Source organism: Salarias fasciatus, chromosome 11 (assembly GCF_902148845.1).
Source record: "Salarias fasciatus chromosome 11, fSalaFa1.1, whole genome shotgun sequence".
NCBI classification, from domain to species: Eukaryota; Metazoa; Chordata; class Actinopteri; order Blenniiformes; family Blenniidae; genus Salarias; species Salarias fasciatus.
Window position 1 is genome coordinate 33,643,189 of NC_043755.1, and position 16,050 is coordinate 33,659,238.

At 54.4% G+C, this 16,050-nt stretch overlaps 1 protein-coding gene across 3 annotated transcripts; it reads right to left on the minus strand.

Moving 5' to 3' along the window:
- Positions 1 to 887: 887 nt before the first annotated feature.
- adam15 (ADAM metallopeptidase domain 15) lies at positions 888 to 15,766 on the minus strand. Of its 3 annotated transcripts, XM_030101873.1 has the most exons (25): positions 15,118 to 15,766; positions 14,532 to 14,623; positions 10,567 to 10,643; positions 10,321 to 10,399; positions 10,169 to 10,245; positions 9,440 to 9,680; positions 9,105 to 9,170; positions 8,750 to 8,821; positions 8,489 to 8,658; positions 8,003 to 8,087; positions 7,534 to 7,682; positions 7,279 to 7,456; positions 7,094 to 7,186; positions 6,758 to 6,953; positions 5,443 to 5,551; positions 5,153 to 5,348; positions 4,974 to 5,051; positions 3,915 to 4,026; positions 3,663 to 3,816; positions 3,093 to 3,201; positions 2,858 to 2,920; positions 2,356 to 2,430; positions 2,137 to 2,202; positions 1,752 to 1,879; positions 888 to 1,590 (listed from the first exon to the last, which is right to left on the minus strand). In XM_030101873.1, the coding sequence occupies exons 1-25, from the start codon at positions 15,275 to 15,277 to the stop codon at positions 1,524 to 1,526; spliced, it is 2,892 nt and encodes a 963-aa protein (XP_029957733.1). In that variant the 5' UTR covers positions 15,278 to 15,766; the 3' UTR covers positions 888 to 1,523. The 3 variants fall into 3 exon arrangements, with proteins under 3 accessions (XP_029957733.1, XP_029957734.1, XP_029957735.1); XM_030101874.1 differs by lacking the exons at positions 2,137 to 2,202; positions 2,356 to 2,430; XM_030101875.1 differs by lacking the exons at positions 2,137 to 2,202; positions 2,356 to 2,430; positions 2,858 to 2,920 and having other exon boundaries at positions 15,118 to 15,765.
- Positions 15,767 to 16,050: the final 284 nt, after the last annotated feature.

Consider the following 16,050-nt stretch of genomic DNA (forward strand, 5'->3'; position numbering starts at 1 on the left):
CCCTCATGGGGCCCCGAGGTGGAAGAGGAGGGGGGGTCCAGACGTCCTCAGTGATGAAAACTGTTCGGGCTGTAACGATGCTGTGGAGCCCCCTGCTGGCTGCTGCTGGGAAACACACTGAAACAAAGACTACCGGTATGCCAAACCTTGCAGGGGCCACAAGGCGCGACAAGGGATTAGAAGGGGCCACAAGGGGTCACCCAGGCTCACAATGATGCTACAAGGGACTGCAAGGAGCCACAAGGAGCAAAACGGAGCTACAAGCGGCCCATAAGGGGCTACAATGGACCACAAGGGGTAACAAGGGGCCACAAAGGCCTACAAGGGGCAACAAGAACACGAGTAAGAGGTGGAGAAGGAGAAGTGTGAGGAGGCAGAGGAAGAGGAGCAGGAGCTAAATGACTCAGACTGTGTTCTGATTACAGGAAGTCAGACGACGCTCTAAAAACGAGAAAGTCAGAGGAAGGAGGAAGGAAGCCTTCATTTTACAGAAGTTCCACTTTACACGGAGTCACTGATTCTTTGCAGCTACTCAGAATCCGTCTAAAGAGCAAAGCAGCAACGTTACAGTTACTGATCATCAAACCTTCTAGTTTCTTTGTAAAACTCCTCTACAAAATTCAGCTCAGTGTCTCCTGTCAAGAAAGTTTGTTTTCCAAATGTGCACACTAATAATCTGAAGTTACATCACTGAGTGGGAGAAGATGCTCCAACATGGAATATTTGAAGCTACTGAGCTGGAGATTCCTGCAGGAGAGACTCCTGCCGGTGCTTCACTAACCCGGCCGCCGTCACTCCGTCCTCCAGCAGCGTCCCGGGCTGTGGTCCAACCTGCAACCTGCACTAGCCTTATTATGACTGCAATGAAGATAAAAAGTTAATTAAATGAGTGAATAAGATTTATTCTGAATGAACAAAACTAAACAGGAAACAGGAAGTCCTTTCAGAGAAGCGATTTTGTTTTTAATGACTTTTTTCTGCTGTTTGTCTCCTTGTTTGTTTAACAAAAAAAGATCTGAAACAAAACAGTTTAGTCTGATTTTAACACATGAAGTGAAAATTATGCAGCTGAAATATAAAAAGAGGACGTTTCCAAAAAATCTTCACTTCATGTCTCCTGCAGTTTGACCTCACAGTTCTCAGAAAACCTCCGACGGAGCGTCAGACCTCCCGGTTCTCCCGGTTCTCCTGGTCAAACCTCCCGGTTCTCCTGGTCAAACCTCCCGGTTCTCCTGGTCAGACCTCCCACGGAGCTTCAGTTTGTTCTTCAGATGCTAAAAAACTGAACCTTCTTCAGTATTTCACAACTAAATGAAAGTCTTTATTTGTCCTGCAGATGGTCCAACGCCACAGTTTGAACACCGCTTCACCAATTAGTCCTGGTGAGGGTCAGCGGTTCGATCTCCATCTGAAGAAAGGCACAGGGGCGAGTCCCGAGCAAGGCACTACAGCGAGGCGTTCAGGTACAATCCGACATCACATCTTCATCGTGTCCTCGTCTCGTCGTCTTCTTTGACGTTCGGTCAGAGCGAAGGAGACGACTCAACTCTGTGAGGCAGCGATGGACGAATGGGAGGAAGGGGAGGCCGTCTGTACACACACACACACACACACACACACACACACACACACACACACACACACACACACACACACACACACACACAAAAAGACGGTGTCACCAACGCGCCTGCTGCAGATGTGCAGTCAGGTTGCCATGGAGACGAGGCAGCATGCAGTGACCGTGGTACCTGCTGGGCCCGGAGGCCGGGGCCACGGCGCCGTGGGGCAGCTTGGCGATTGGGGCGGGGCCTGGCTGAGGGGGCAGGGCCAGGGGGCGGGGCTTCCGAGGCACCACGGGTTTGAGCGGAAGAGAAACCTGAGGAGAGGAAAATGAAACGATCACAAAGGACGACAAGACGGAAGACGGAACCGGACGGGCTAGCTGGTTAGCACGCTAACAAGAACCAGAACAGGAAGTGACATCACAATGCACAGCTGTGAATCATCACCAGAAATCACAGGGACCAAACACCCGATCACCAGAACTCACCCTGATTCAGGGCTAACCCAGGACTCCTACACGCTAACGGCGAGCAGCTAACAGCTAACAGCTAGCAGCACGCGGGGTCGTACCTGTGCAGGTGCGATGGGGTCGGGGGGGAGGGGCTTGTTTGGCGGAGCTGGTCGACTCACCAGAAGCTGGACGGGTTAGTGGGGAGGAGGAAGAGGAGAAGAGGAAGAGGAGGAAAGGAAGTGTGAAGCTCCAGTGGCAGAACCGAACCGTTTAAGATGTCAGCAAAGCAGGAAGTAAACGCTGAACAGCTGCAGATGGGGGGTGGCAGGGGGGTGTACCTGGCTGGAGCAGGGGGTGGAGGGGGGGTCAGGGGGCAGAGGCTTGGTGGGCGGAGCCGGGCGCTCTTTCACCAGCTGAGGCGGAGGCCAAGATAAAAGTCAGAAGAAGGCAGTGTTAGCACAGCTGGGCATGCTGGGAAATCCTCCAAAACCTGCTGACGCCAAAGTTTTCACCACAAAGTCCGGAACCCCCCCCCCCCCCCCCCCGAAGAACCTTAAACTCATCCAGAGTCACAAAACTGACGAACATTTAACATGAAGTCTACAAAAGTCAAATTGGAGAAAAAAACACTGATTCATGCTAACATGCTAACATAGCATAATGCTAACAAGTGCTTCAGCAAGGACCATGTTTGTACTGAATTACAGAAGTGTGTGTGCGTGTGTGTGTGTGTAGAAGTGTACTTATGTCGACAGAGAATCTCACACAGATGTTAAACCGGATGCTAGCACAGACGTTAGCACAGGAGCTAGCTGGCGTGCAGAGCTCAGGTGAGGTTACCTGAAGGTTTTGGGTGGGGTCAGGGGGGAGTGGCTTAGTGGGAGGAGCAGGTCTGTCATGAACCTGATCGGAGAGAAAAGAGCTGAAACATGCGCAGCAGAGACGGCGGTCAAACAGGAAGTCAAAGCTGAGAGGTGAAGGAAGGCTGAAGACCGCCGGACATTCATTTCCTTTCCGTTACATTTAATGATGGAAACAAACATGGCTTCCTTTGGTCACTTGTTGCCGTGGTTACCTCTTTGAGGGGCGGGGTCAAAGGCAGGTCCGGGTTGGGGTTGAGGTGGTATCTGAGGGGCCGGACCTGCTCGCCGTTCCGGCCGTCCACGCGCTCCGTCGCCGGCGTCCTGAAGCAGGAGGTCATCGGGTCAAGAAGCAGATTAAAACAGGAAGGCAACCTGTGTCCACGTGGTCCCACTCAGAGCTGCAGCACGAGGACGCCACGACCCATAATCCCCTCTGTCCTGACCCGCCACGACCCACAATCCCCTCTGTCCTGACCCGCCACGACCCACAATCCCCTCTGTCCTGACCGGCTGCAGCTCCGCCTGGGACTTCGCACCACAGAGAGGCAGGTACCTGCAGAGGTGGGCGGGGCCAAACGCAACGCCCCACACCTCACAGTCAGCCACACTGCATCGTGGGTAAAAAGACACGTGACAGTCAATCGTGTTTAAACGATTTGAACTCATTTCAGCTTATTTTCACACACACACACACACACACACACACACACACACACACACACACACACACACACACACACACACACACACACACACACACACACACACACACACACAGTTACCGGTTGTGTTGGCGAGCTTTGTGGAACGGGCTGTTGGGTCCGAGGCAGAAGAGAGCTTTCCGGAAACGAGGGAAACGCAGAGCGAGGAAGAGGAGCACCACGGGAACGACGAAGAGGAAGATGACCAGCAGGGCAACGCGCACCGGGTCTGACTCTGAGGAGGAAGAGGAGGAGGAGGAAGAGCAGGCCGGGTCAGCGGGACAGAGGCCGGGCGCCCGCCGCGGTGCTGCAGTGGTTTGCTGTGCCTCGCACCGTGAGCCGCCCGGGCCGGTCCGCTGTCCACGCTGCCGCCGTGACCCGAGAACCGGCAGTCCGGAGGAGCCCAGCCCAGCTCACAGTGGCAGTTCTTATTACTGTTACACACCTGAGAGAGAGAGGGGGGCGAGAGAGAGAGAGAGAGGGAGAGAGAGAGAGAGAGGTTTCATGTTTATGAAAATGATGTCCGTTTCCACATCAACAGCAGAAACACTGAAAACGATGTAGTTTTCCTGTTGGTCCACTAGCTGGTGCTGTTGTCTGTTTTTGTAATGAAACCACAGACACACACAGACACACACAGACACACACACACACTGCCGAGAACAACACACTCTAAACATGAACAGTGGAGAACTCAGACATCCATGTGGACAGATCCCCAAGTTGGACTGTTTTTACGGTGACTGTCAACTCTAGAACTACCAGAAGCAGGAGAATCTGGACCGGGACCGGGACCAGGACCAGGAGAATCTGGACCGGGACCAGGAACAGGACCAGGAGAATCTGGACCGGGACCGGGACCAGGAGAATCTGGACCGGGACCAGGAACAGGACCAGGAGAATCTGGACCGGGACCGAGACCAGGAGAATCTGGACCGGGACCGGGACCAGGACCAGAACCAGGACCAGGAGAATCTGGACGGGCAGTCAGGACCCTCTGGAGGAAGACTACTGAGCATGTGCGAACAGCTGTTTGCTGCGGCGGTGTCGCAGCTTCTTCCAGCAGCTGAGTGACTTTCCCTGTCGTTGTGTAAACGGAGACTCAGAGAGACTCGAGTCTTTAAATGAGACCTCCTTCGGACTGATGCTTTCTGGAGTGACTCCGAGGCGGTCACCGACTTGTCAGGCTGGTTTCTCGCTGGTTTCAGATTTTCTGCACTGCTTCCTGTTCGGTCTCCGCTGCTTTTAACTGATCGTATCAAACATTATTCCAGCTCCTTCCCGGTGGACGCGCTCTTTGATAACAGACAGACGGCTGCTTCGATCACAGGCTGGATTTCTGGATTATTTGATCTGAATCTGCGGAGGTCCGACGTCCCGTCCGTCCCTCACCCCGTGACCGTGGCAGTTCTTGCGACATTCGTCGACGCCGAACACCGACACGTCCTGACACTTCTGGTTCAGACACGCCTGCGGAGACGGAGCAGAGGACGGACGCTGAGAAAAGACGCCGAGGCACCGCCCACCCGGTGGCCCCGCCCCCGCCGGGCCCCGCGGGGCTCCCGTCTGACCTTGCCGGGTCCGCAGGCCGTCCCTTGGGCCACGGTGGCCGGGTCGGACACGTCGTCCCCGAGGTGGAAGAAGGTCCCGCGGCAGACCAGGTCGCTGTGGTTGAAGCGCACCGTGGTGGTGAGGATCTCTGCATTGGTGCCCAGCAGGGGGCGCTCCCAGCCTCCCTGACACTGGATCCTGCCGCAGTGCACGTCACTAACACACACACACACACAGTTACACACCACATGAAAACTCAACTCACTGTGTGTGTGTGTGTGTGTGTGTGTGTGTGTGTGTGTGTTCTCACAGGCTTCCACAGGGGATGTATGAGCCGTTGCTCAGCTGTCCACAGTTTCCATATTTGTTTCCCTGCTTGTTGACGGAGGAGAAGCAGACGGGCGGAGCTGTGGTGGCATCTGCAGGCAGACAAAACCCGGATTAAACCCCAAACAAACCCGGATTAAACCACAGTTTACACACCCGACAGGCTGAAGCGTCGGAGAATTATGTAACGGCGCGTTTGAGCAGCGGCTCTTCGGTGTGGACGGAGACACCCGGCAGGGATCAGAGTGTCTGGAAACCTGGTCTTATCAGCGCCGGTCAGTTTAAACTGGTCCAGATCAAAGAGCATTAGTTTAGACTCGGCGAAGTGAAGGAGGCGGCTAAAGGACGGGCGGGGATTAGTCTAATTTAACCGAGCGTCTGAGAAGATCTGAGGAGCGAAGCGGGGCGGGTTGGAAAGTGCACCTGGAACGACACACACCAGTGCTGAAGTACATCAGCTCTGTGCGGAGTGTGTGACTGAGACCAAGACTGTTAGAGTGCTGCCCAATCAAAAGCCATGGGTTCACAACCTGGGCCTGGGCAGCTGGATACCGCAGCATGTCAGGATGGGGGGCCGCACATCCTCCACCCTCATCCTGAACACCACAGCGTCCTCAGCCCCCCTTCACCTACACAGCATCTCCATCCACTCCACCAACACCGTCGTCAAGTTCGCCGATGACACCACCCTCGTAGGACTCATCGCAGACGATGACGAGACGGCCTACAGAGAGGAGGTCCAGCTTCTGGTACGGTGGTTTCACAATAACAATCTGGACCTGAACACCAGCAAAACCAAGGAACTGATAGTGGACTTCAGAAGAACCAAACGCTCGGAGCACCCTGCTCTCTGCATCAGTGGAGAGGAAGTAGAGACGGTGCAGAGCTTCAGATTCACCTGGGCTGTTAACACCTCCTGCCAGGAGGGGGCGGCACAACAGAGACTTTACTTCCTCAGGAAGCTGAAACAGGCTCCTGTCGTCCTGCTGCACAGCGTGGTCCGGCAGCTGGACAGCGGAGGACAGAAGGAACCTTCATCGGTCGGAGACCATCGGGACCTCACTACCCCCCCCCAGGACACTTTCACTAGCTGCATCCGGAAGAAGACCTCCAACACGGCAGGGGATTCCACACAGCCAGGCCGCCTCTGGCTTTCACTGCCTTTCGCTGTACAAACCTGTTGCCTAACAAGTAAATAAATCTCTCGCTCTATAAACTGTAACTGGCTACAAATCAGCAGAGACGGGTCAGAAATGGCTCCATGCCGTCTCTCAACCAGGTAATAGACGGCTCCTTACTGGGGCCCCACAGACTCTGGCACTGCACGTGCATGCTGGCGCAGACTCCCCCGTAGCAGTAGGAGGCGCCGTCCTCGCAGGGCTCGCCGTTCTGCAGGAACACGTTGGGGGGGCAGTAGGGGGAGGAGCCTGTGCAGAACTCGGGGAGGTCGCACTCCCCGAGCGGCTCGCGACACACCGAGCCCGCCACTCGTAGCTGAGAGAGGAGGAGGAGGAGGAGGAAGAGGAGGAGGAGGAGGAGGAGGAGGAGGAGGAGGAGGAGGAGATCATCGGCATTTCAGGAAAACTCAGTTTGAAGCTTCTGGAGGCTTTTCTTGGGCTTCAGCTCAGACTCACCTTGCAGTCCTGGCAGCAGATGCCGTCGGACGAGCACTGCGCCCCAGGGACCAGCTGACAGGTGGAGGCGTTACAGCAGGGGTCTTCACACTCCTGAGCACTCAGAGAGGACGACAGGCGGAGGTGAATACACTGAGGCAGGGGTGGAACAGCTGTACAGATGTTGCTGGCGATCGGCGGAGCACCTCCAGCAGGCCGCAGTCACACTCCTCCCCTTTCTCCACGTACAGGTTCCCGCAGCGCGGCCCTCCCAGCAGGCGCTCGGGCTGCGGCACGTTGAACAGGCACATGCCGCCGCCGTGCAGCAGGCTGAGCGACAGGTCTGCGGCGCTGCAGCTGCTGAACTGCTGCCCCGGCATGAACCTGCGCGCAGAGGTCAGGGGTCAGCGGGGTTGGCGGGGCCGGCGGGGCCGGCGGGCGCCCGGGTGCTCGGTACCGACCCGGTGGAGGGCTCCATGATGCAGCCGCCCAGCCGCGCCTCGTTCTGGCAGGAGCAGCGGCGCTCGGCGGTGTCGTGGCTCATCCCCAGGTTGTGGCCCAACTCGTGAGCCACGGTGGAGGCCACGCCCAGGACGCTCACCAGGTGGTCCTACGACACAGGGACGGGGTCTAAAAACTGTGCCCAGTGTAGAACCTGTAAGTCCGACTGAGGGAAAAGAACACCCGTGTGTGTACACGAGTACGTATCTTCCTCTGTGTGCGTGTGGCGAGTGTGAAGCTCTGGGTGTCTTTTGCCCTCTGTGTGGACTTGCAGGCTCGCTTGTCCCAGAACTGAGAAGTGATGCTGGAGATGACTGAGCTCTGTTACAGTCCGCCTGCAAGTCTGCACTGAGGGCAAACAGACCCTGGGAGCCTGGCTGTATGTGTCCCAGGAGAGGGACAAGTCCGAGGCCAGTTCCCAGTTCTCACCACGTTGACCCCGCCCGACCGGTCCCTGGTGCACATGGAGGACTGGGAGGCCATCCCCACCGTGGTCCCGTCGAAAGATTCTCCCCTGAGGACACACACACACACACACACACACACACACACACACACACACAGTGTTATCCTCAGTCGAGGATCGGTGGAGGCGATGTGCGGTTGAAGTTTGGTTGAAGCATAGTTGATGTCTGCGGGTGAAGGTTCTTGAGGTGTAGTTTAGATGTGGTTGAGGTGTGGTTGTAGTTGAGGTGTAGTTGTAGGTAAGGTGTGGTTGAGGTGTAGCTGAAGTATGGTTAAGGTGTGGTTAAGGTGTAGTTGAGTAGTTGAGGTGTGGTTGAGGAGTGGTTGAGGCGTAGTTAAGGTGTGGTCGAGGTGTAGTTTAGGTGTAGTTGTAGTTGAGGTGTGGTTAACGTGAGGTTGAGGTGTAGTGGAGGTGTAGTGGAGGTGTAGCGGAGGCCTGGCGGTCCTCACATGACGAGCTGGGCGTTGTCGTGGCGGAGGCGGGGCAGCAGCTCTCGGGTCCTCCAGGACAGGAAGTTGTTGAGCGTGTCGGTCGGACTCTTCTCCACCCGGATCTTGTCGCGGTCGCTCCAGATCTCCAGGCCGGTCAGCGCCACCCGGACGTTCAGCGGGCGGTAGAACTGGAACACACGGAACACGCAGGAACGTCGGCAACGCCGGAACGTCACCGGACGCAGCAAGAGTGTGTGTGCGGTGGGGGCGGAGCCTCACCCAGTCCACCTGATTGGCCACATCCAGCATGCGGTAGATGATGGTCTTATTGTTCTTCTGGTAGTTCAGGAACTGAGGGGAGGAGCAGACCAAACACAACGATCACAGATCCGGTGAGGAGGTCTGAATAAAGTTCAGCAACAGCGGTAAATTCACAGAAATATCAGTTTGATAGTCGTCTAAAAACAATTTGGATATCTGTAAATAATCAACGGCAATAGAGAAGAGGAGTAAGGTCAAATCAGAGACATTTTATCACACACACACACACACACACACACACACACACACACACACACACACACACACACACACACACACACACACACACACACACACACACACACACACACACCTCCTGATGATCCACCACCAGCACCAGTTCGATGTATTTGGTCTCTGACAGGATGTCTCTCTTCGTCTGCGGGTAACAGAACAAGTACTCTCAGTAAAGTACTTTCCTCTCTTCCAGTTACACCTCAGGAAAGAGTACAAGCTCCTGAACACAGTTACTTCTTTAGAGTAGTGGAGTTACTTTTTCAGTTCATGGATATGAAAAGAGGAAGCACTTGAACAATCAACTTTGTTGTGAAAGTGTAATCGATTACAGTTACTTAAAGGAATATCCGGGATCGTAAAGCCTTGATAAAAAAAGCTTCATGCTGAAGTGAACGGTGGAACCAGACTCACCCTGTGTGAGGCTCGGTGGATCGGGGGGACGGGGCTGTGCGACACCCCACAGCCTCCCACGCCGTCGCCCTCCAGAGGGCCGGTGGAGAACAGCAGGTGCACCTCCTCATCGTCTCCTCCTCCGCTGCCTCCTCCACTCGCGCCTCCTCCTCCGTCCTCCCCGTCTCCCTGCAGGCGGAGGCGCTGCTGGTCCTGAGGCTGCAGCTCAAAGCTCAGGGTGGAGTTCAGAGCAACGACGCCACTGCAGCAGCAAACCGTTTGAATCACCATGACAACCACATCATCGAGCATCTTCCTCCCAGCAACATCCACACCATCGAGCAGCTTCCTCCCACTAACAATCACATTGTGATAGTAGTAGTTACATGTTGTTCACAGTAACTTTTGAGGTGACTGTTGTCACCCACCAGTGAGAGTTACAGTCAGTCAGAAAGTAACTGGATTATTTTCTACGGAATGAGCAGAGACTTTCCGTCCGGCTAATCTCAGCCGTCGAAGGTACTTTGTGAGGAAAGGAGAAACTTATAACTGTAATCTGCTGCTCTTGCACATCGCTGCCTGTTCTGAATGGATGTGTTGTTCTCCGAGAACTCGACCTTTGACCTGGAGCCGCTTGCTTCCTGTGAGCCAATAAATAAACCTGCTAATCCTGCCAGCGCGGGGTCACCTGCAGAGACGCCGCTGTGTGTGTTGGCATGTGTGTGTGTGTGTGTGTGTGTGCCGCCTTACCGCAGTCCGGAGCAGGTGCTCAGAGCCACCCTGGACTGTGGGAACCCCCGGACGTTGCCGTGGTAATAGCAGTGAGTCTGCAGGTCACAGGCAGACAGTGTGAGCGGCGGCAGGACGAGCAGCGCGACCTGACGGTGCGTTCAGGGACTCACCACGGGGTCGGCCGTCACAGACACCCCGGTGCCGTTGGGCAGATAGTAGAAGACGTTGGGCGGTTTGGGCAGCAGGTCACTGCAGGGAAGACACCAGTTACCAGAAGTATCCAAGTAATCCACTCAACTAAAGTACTGCGTCTGTGTTCAGATTACAGAGCCCGGGTCTGGTTTCAGTAGTCTGGGTCAGGTTCCAGAATCCGGGTCAGGTTGAAGGAGAGTTCGGATGTTGTTAAAAGAACTCACTGGTTCTTCTCCAGGTCCAGCAGGAAGAGTCGCCCCCCCACCTCCAGGCCGCCCTGCAGCCGGTCCGGGTGGCCTTCCTGAGAACACAGACCGGCCAATGAGAAACCAGAGCAACATGGAGGACTGCAGAGAACCACAGAAGAAGAATGCTGAGGGATGCTGCAGTCAGAGCGACGGACAGCGGTCCTCTGAGAGGCGGGCGAGGAGGAAAACGCCGAGTCAGTAAAGAAGCAGCCGGAACAGGAAGTCGTTAACGCTTCACTTTGATTCACGGTGAAACACTTTAGAAAAAGGAAAATGAAGTCTGAATGAAATCATAAACTTCATCCATAATCTCCCCATTGTGTCATTTCCTATTCTCTTTCCCTTCAGGAAAAGGGCGGGGCCAGGGACACGTGCCGCCCAATCAGAGCGATTTCCTGTCTGTGAATGGAGAGCATCTTACTTCCTGTCCGCCGCTGGCTGGGCAGGAAGCGAGACGGGCGTCTGGCCGCCATGACGACACGTTTCCTGAGGATAATCCATGTGTCCTGCAGGACGTCTGACTTTCACTCAGTGCACCGCCAGACGTTCCACTTGGCGTCCTGCGGGACGTTCCACTCTCACTTGGCGTCCTGCGGGACGTTCCACTCTCACTTGGCGTCCTGCGGGACGTTCCACTCTCACTTGGCGTCCTGCGGGACGTTCCACTCTCACTTGGCGTCCTGCGGGACGTTCCACTCTCACTTGCCGTCCTGCGGGACGTTCCACTCTCACCGAGATCACAGATAAAAGGTTCCACAAATTTTTGAAAACCAAGAAAACTCATTCTATCCTTTATCTCGCCGAGTAACTCATTATTGAGAGGCACGGCATGTAATGACACCTCGGCCCAGCGGGTGGCAGCAGTGAGTCACTGCGCTTCAGTTCTTCTTCTCTCCTGGATTTAAAGCAGGAAACAGGCAGACAGACTCGCACCGCCACCTACTGGTATGCAGCTGGATCACGGCGCTGCTCCAGCTGGGGCTAGCTTAGCTTGTTAGCTTCAGTCAATTTCTTGTTTAATTTCAAATCATTTTTAAGATTTTTAACTTCAACACATTTAATCCACACTGGTCGTAAAATGCCAAAAAAAAAAAAAAAAACATTAAAAAGTTTGTCTCACATCAAGATGATAGTAAAATACTTTATGTCCTCACACACACACACACACACACACACACACACACACACACAGAATCAATAAACACGGGACTTGATGGAAAATTGTCCTCTGTGCCAATAGCTGGTATTCACATGAGGTTTGCCTTGATGCTGAGCGTGGCGTGGGAGTTTGTCTCAGTTATGGGAAGGATCTGAATCCCGGGACACGTGGTCAGTTGTATACCCTGGAGTCAGAGGCCGTTTCTGCCTGTTGATGCGAGACACCCCCGGTCTCGAACACTCAGGGGCCTCCCCGGCGGAACTCTGTGATGCTAACAGACCTCAGTGAAGAGGACCAGAGCACCAAGTCCGACCAATCAGAGCTGGAAAAAAACAGCTGCCTGCTCATAGCATCCAGCATCTTTCCTCTTGCTCCGAAGTGCCGCTGTCTAATGTTTACGAACCGGGCGAAGCCTCCAGGTCTGTGACGGACCCAGACCACAGGTTGGGTCCTTGCCAGATCATTGTTCGAGGTTTTGTGGAGACAGAAGCACGTCGTGGGAAGCTGTGATGGTAAAGCTGGTGTTGTGTGTCTCCATCTCCCAGAAGTCCCTCCTGCTGAGCCTCCTGCTCTCCAGGCCGTCCCACCTCGTCCATTGTCCCTGCTGAGCCGGAGAGGCAGACTTTGCACTACTTTCAGCCTCCGCCTGACGCCACGCCTCCTCCTCGACCACCATTTCCCTCCTCTGACACACACACACACACACACACACACACACACACACACACACACACACACACACACACACACACACACACACACACACACACACACACACACACACACACACACACACACTAGACTGAAGTCATGATGATCCTGTAATCAGGAACATTGTGGAAACAGGACTGGGTGGACGGCAGAATTCCCCTCTGAGGCGTGTTTGTTTTCTCCACCCTACACTGTACTGCAGCAGGATGGAGGGGGGGTGTCAGCTGAGTCATGCTGGGTTCAGAGAGGAAACGCTCTGAGAGCGGGGGTGTCAAACACGTGGCCCGTGGGCCAAAACTTGCTGGGAGACGGTCCAATCCAGCCCGTGAGAGCACAAAGTGTGAAACTGAAGCGAAGACAAGGTTCTGAACCCGGTCCAGATACTGGATTTAAACTGCAGTCAGTGAGGACGGGGGTTCAGACTGGTCTAAGAACTGGGCTCAGACTGGTTTCTACCTGGTTTCAGAGTGTGAATAGATGGACTGTTGAGCTGGATTTAGGATGGCTTCAAAATAGTTTCAATTAGGGTTCTGTGCTGCGTCCAGACTGGTTTTAGGACCGGGTTCAGGCTCTGCTGTGGACTGGTTTTAGGACCGGGTTCAGGCTCTGCTGTGGACTGGTTTTAGGACCGGGTTCAGGCTCTGCTTTGGACTGGTTTTAGGACCGGGTTCAGGCTCTGCTGTGGACTGGTTTTAGGACCGGGTTCAGGCTCTGCTGTGGACTGGTTTTAGGACCGGGTTCAGGCTCTGCTGTGGACTGGTTTTAGGACCGGGTTTGAGCTAGTTTTCATTGGGTTTGGGAGTGGGGTTACACCTGCTTCCGGACAAGATTAAGGCCAGGTTCACACTGGTTCAGGATTAGTTTTTATTCTAACTCCTGGACTCGGTTCAGACTAGATCCTTCATCTCTTTACAGTATTAAGGCAGGCGTCTAATCTAGATTCTGGACTGGTTTCAGACTGGGTTCAGGTTTTGTTTCTCGGGTATTTCAGTGTTGATTCTGACTGCTTCTCAGCGGGTTTGTGGGATTTGTTCGTTTCACAGCTTTGTCCACCGGTTCTTCTCAGTTCCTCCAGCCATTAAGGACGGTCTGCAGAGATTAGTATCAGTTCTGGAGTTCTGATGGGTTCTGATGGGTTCTGATGGGTTCTGATGGGTTCTGAGATCCTCCTGACTCTCCTCAGAGTTTCGTTTGGACTTGTTCTCCTGAGCGTTTCCTCCCAGCTGGGTGGAGTCGAGCTGCGAGGCGGGTGGAGACCTCCAGGAAATGATCTCAGAGGGTCTGTCAGCTGCACAGGAAGCGGTGGTCCAGCAACACCTCCCCGTCCCGGTCCTCCTCCTCACCGTGGCCCCCCTGCCCCTCCTCCTCCTGTCAGATCTAACAGTTCCTCAGGAAGCTCCTGGTGAACGTTCAGCACTCCAGCTTCCTTCCTCTGAGGAGGAGGAGGAGGAGGAGGTGCTGAGGGCCGCCGACCTCCTCCTCCTCCTCCTCTGTCCTACCTGACTTTGGGTCTCCTCAGGTCTTTGCAGTCCTGGAGTGGTGAGGGGGAGGGGTTTGTCCTCCACATCACACACTGATGCTTCTTCGCAGTGACATGAGGAGTCAAACGCCTCCAACCTCCTGCCGAGTTCCGACAACTGCATCTGCTCGGTGACGAGTCTCAATAGCTAGTAACTCGTCTCAAACACGTCCAAAATTCATCAGAGACGAGTTTCAAACCAACCTCAAGCTAATCTTCAATGTGTCCAAGACTCGTCCGAGATATGACAATGACTAGTCCTCAAGAAGACACACAAACATCCAAAATCGGTCTCAGACCAACTGTCCATGGGTAGTCAAACACGTCCAACATGTCACAAACTCATCTGGGAATAGTCTTCAATTTGTCTATGACTAGTCTCTACTAAAAAACAAATGACTCGTCTCAAAGAAGTTTCAAAAATGTCCAAATTAGTCTTCAATTTGTCCAAAACCAGTCTCAAATATACTTGTCTCACATAAAACACATGGCCATGTGACCATGACAGAAAATGCAAGGACAGGAAGTGTGTGCGTGCTGCCCCGCCCTCACCTGGAGAGCTTCGGACAGGCTCCGCCTCCGTCCGTCCACCAGGATGAAAGGTGTTGTCCTGCCCAGCAGATGGCGCCGCCTCCTGTCCACACCTGAGGACACAGGGACACTGTGACAAATGATGGAGTCTCGCTCGCTGCCTCAGAAGTTACTCCTGTACTGAAAGTTACAGGTGAGATCAGCTCAGCGTGACGCTACCGGTCCAGAAAAAGAGTGTAATGAGGTAAAATGACTGTTCCAATGCTTTTCACAGTGATGTTTGTTAAGACTATAGAACTTTTGGTCAAAAAGTTCTATAATTTATTTAAAAAAGTTATATAATTTCCAACTCCTTTGTACCATATTGGCAAAGTTTGGAATTAAGTTAGTGTTTGTTTTCTTTGATAGCAGATATTTAAAATAAGAAATAAAAATGGGACATATGTATTAGTTCACTTTAATAGCTGTTAATAAAGCCAGGTGTTATGCACAGATCTGTGACCCTTCACACTCAGTGTCCTGGTGCTTTGGAGCGCCTGAATCTGACGGGTCACGGGTTCTTCTGTAACACCGGTCCCCGGTCCCCCGCCTGTCCCCGGTGCCCTACCTGCTCCCGAGGCAGCGGTCAGCGTGTCGGTCCGGTCCGGAACCAGGAGCACTCCCTCCTCTGGTGCGTTCAGGGACCGGCAGGCCGTGAAGGCAGCGCGGCCGCTGAGCAGCAGCAGCAGCGGCAGCAGCGGCAGCGGGACTCCGGACGCTCCGCTCATTCTCTCTGCGCCACCGCGCACCGGCAACAGGTCGCCGCTCTCCCCACACACGCTGCTCGCGTCCTCGGTTACCTCGGAGTGTCCGAGCACCGGGAGGCGCTCCACCGGAACTCCATGACGACTGTGCCCGCAGACACACTGCGGGTCGGCGCTGCGGCAGAACCGGACCGCAGCGGGGGAGTGCCCGGGAGTTCCGCGGCAGGGTTGTGGGTCCTGGAGTCCGGACCGCTAGGTGCGCAGCTCACCGGGAAAAGATGCTTCTCCGACGGAAAACTCAGGGCAGCGGCGGGCGGAGTCGTCCGGGAGTGAGTGCGGAGGAGCGCGGAGCGGCGGGCAGAGTCCGGGAGTGAGCGCGGAGGACCGGGGAGGGGCGGGCGGCTCGGTCCGCGCTGAGAGGCCTTGAACGCGGGTCATCAGCGGTGGACCCCGGGACCACCCGTCTTTATACCGGAGCTCCCGGAGACGTCATTGAGGCGCGTGAAGCTCCAGGAAGACATGAGCGGGACACCGGAAGTGACTTCAAAATAAACGTCTGTCACTGCTTTCATGAAACCTGATGAAACTTACAGACAAGCAAGCTGCAGATGTTAATCAGCTTAAATGTTGTATTTAATGTGTTTTACAATTAAAAATACTAAAAACACAAAACACTGGTGACAGAACAGTGCTTAATCATTCAGATGACAGCGCATCATTTCAAAATCCCGAAGCGGATCAAATTTAGATCTATATTTCCAAAATGCCTGAGACTGATTCGTATACAGCTTGGAAAT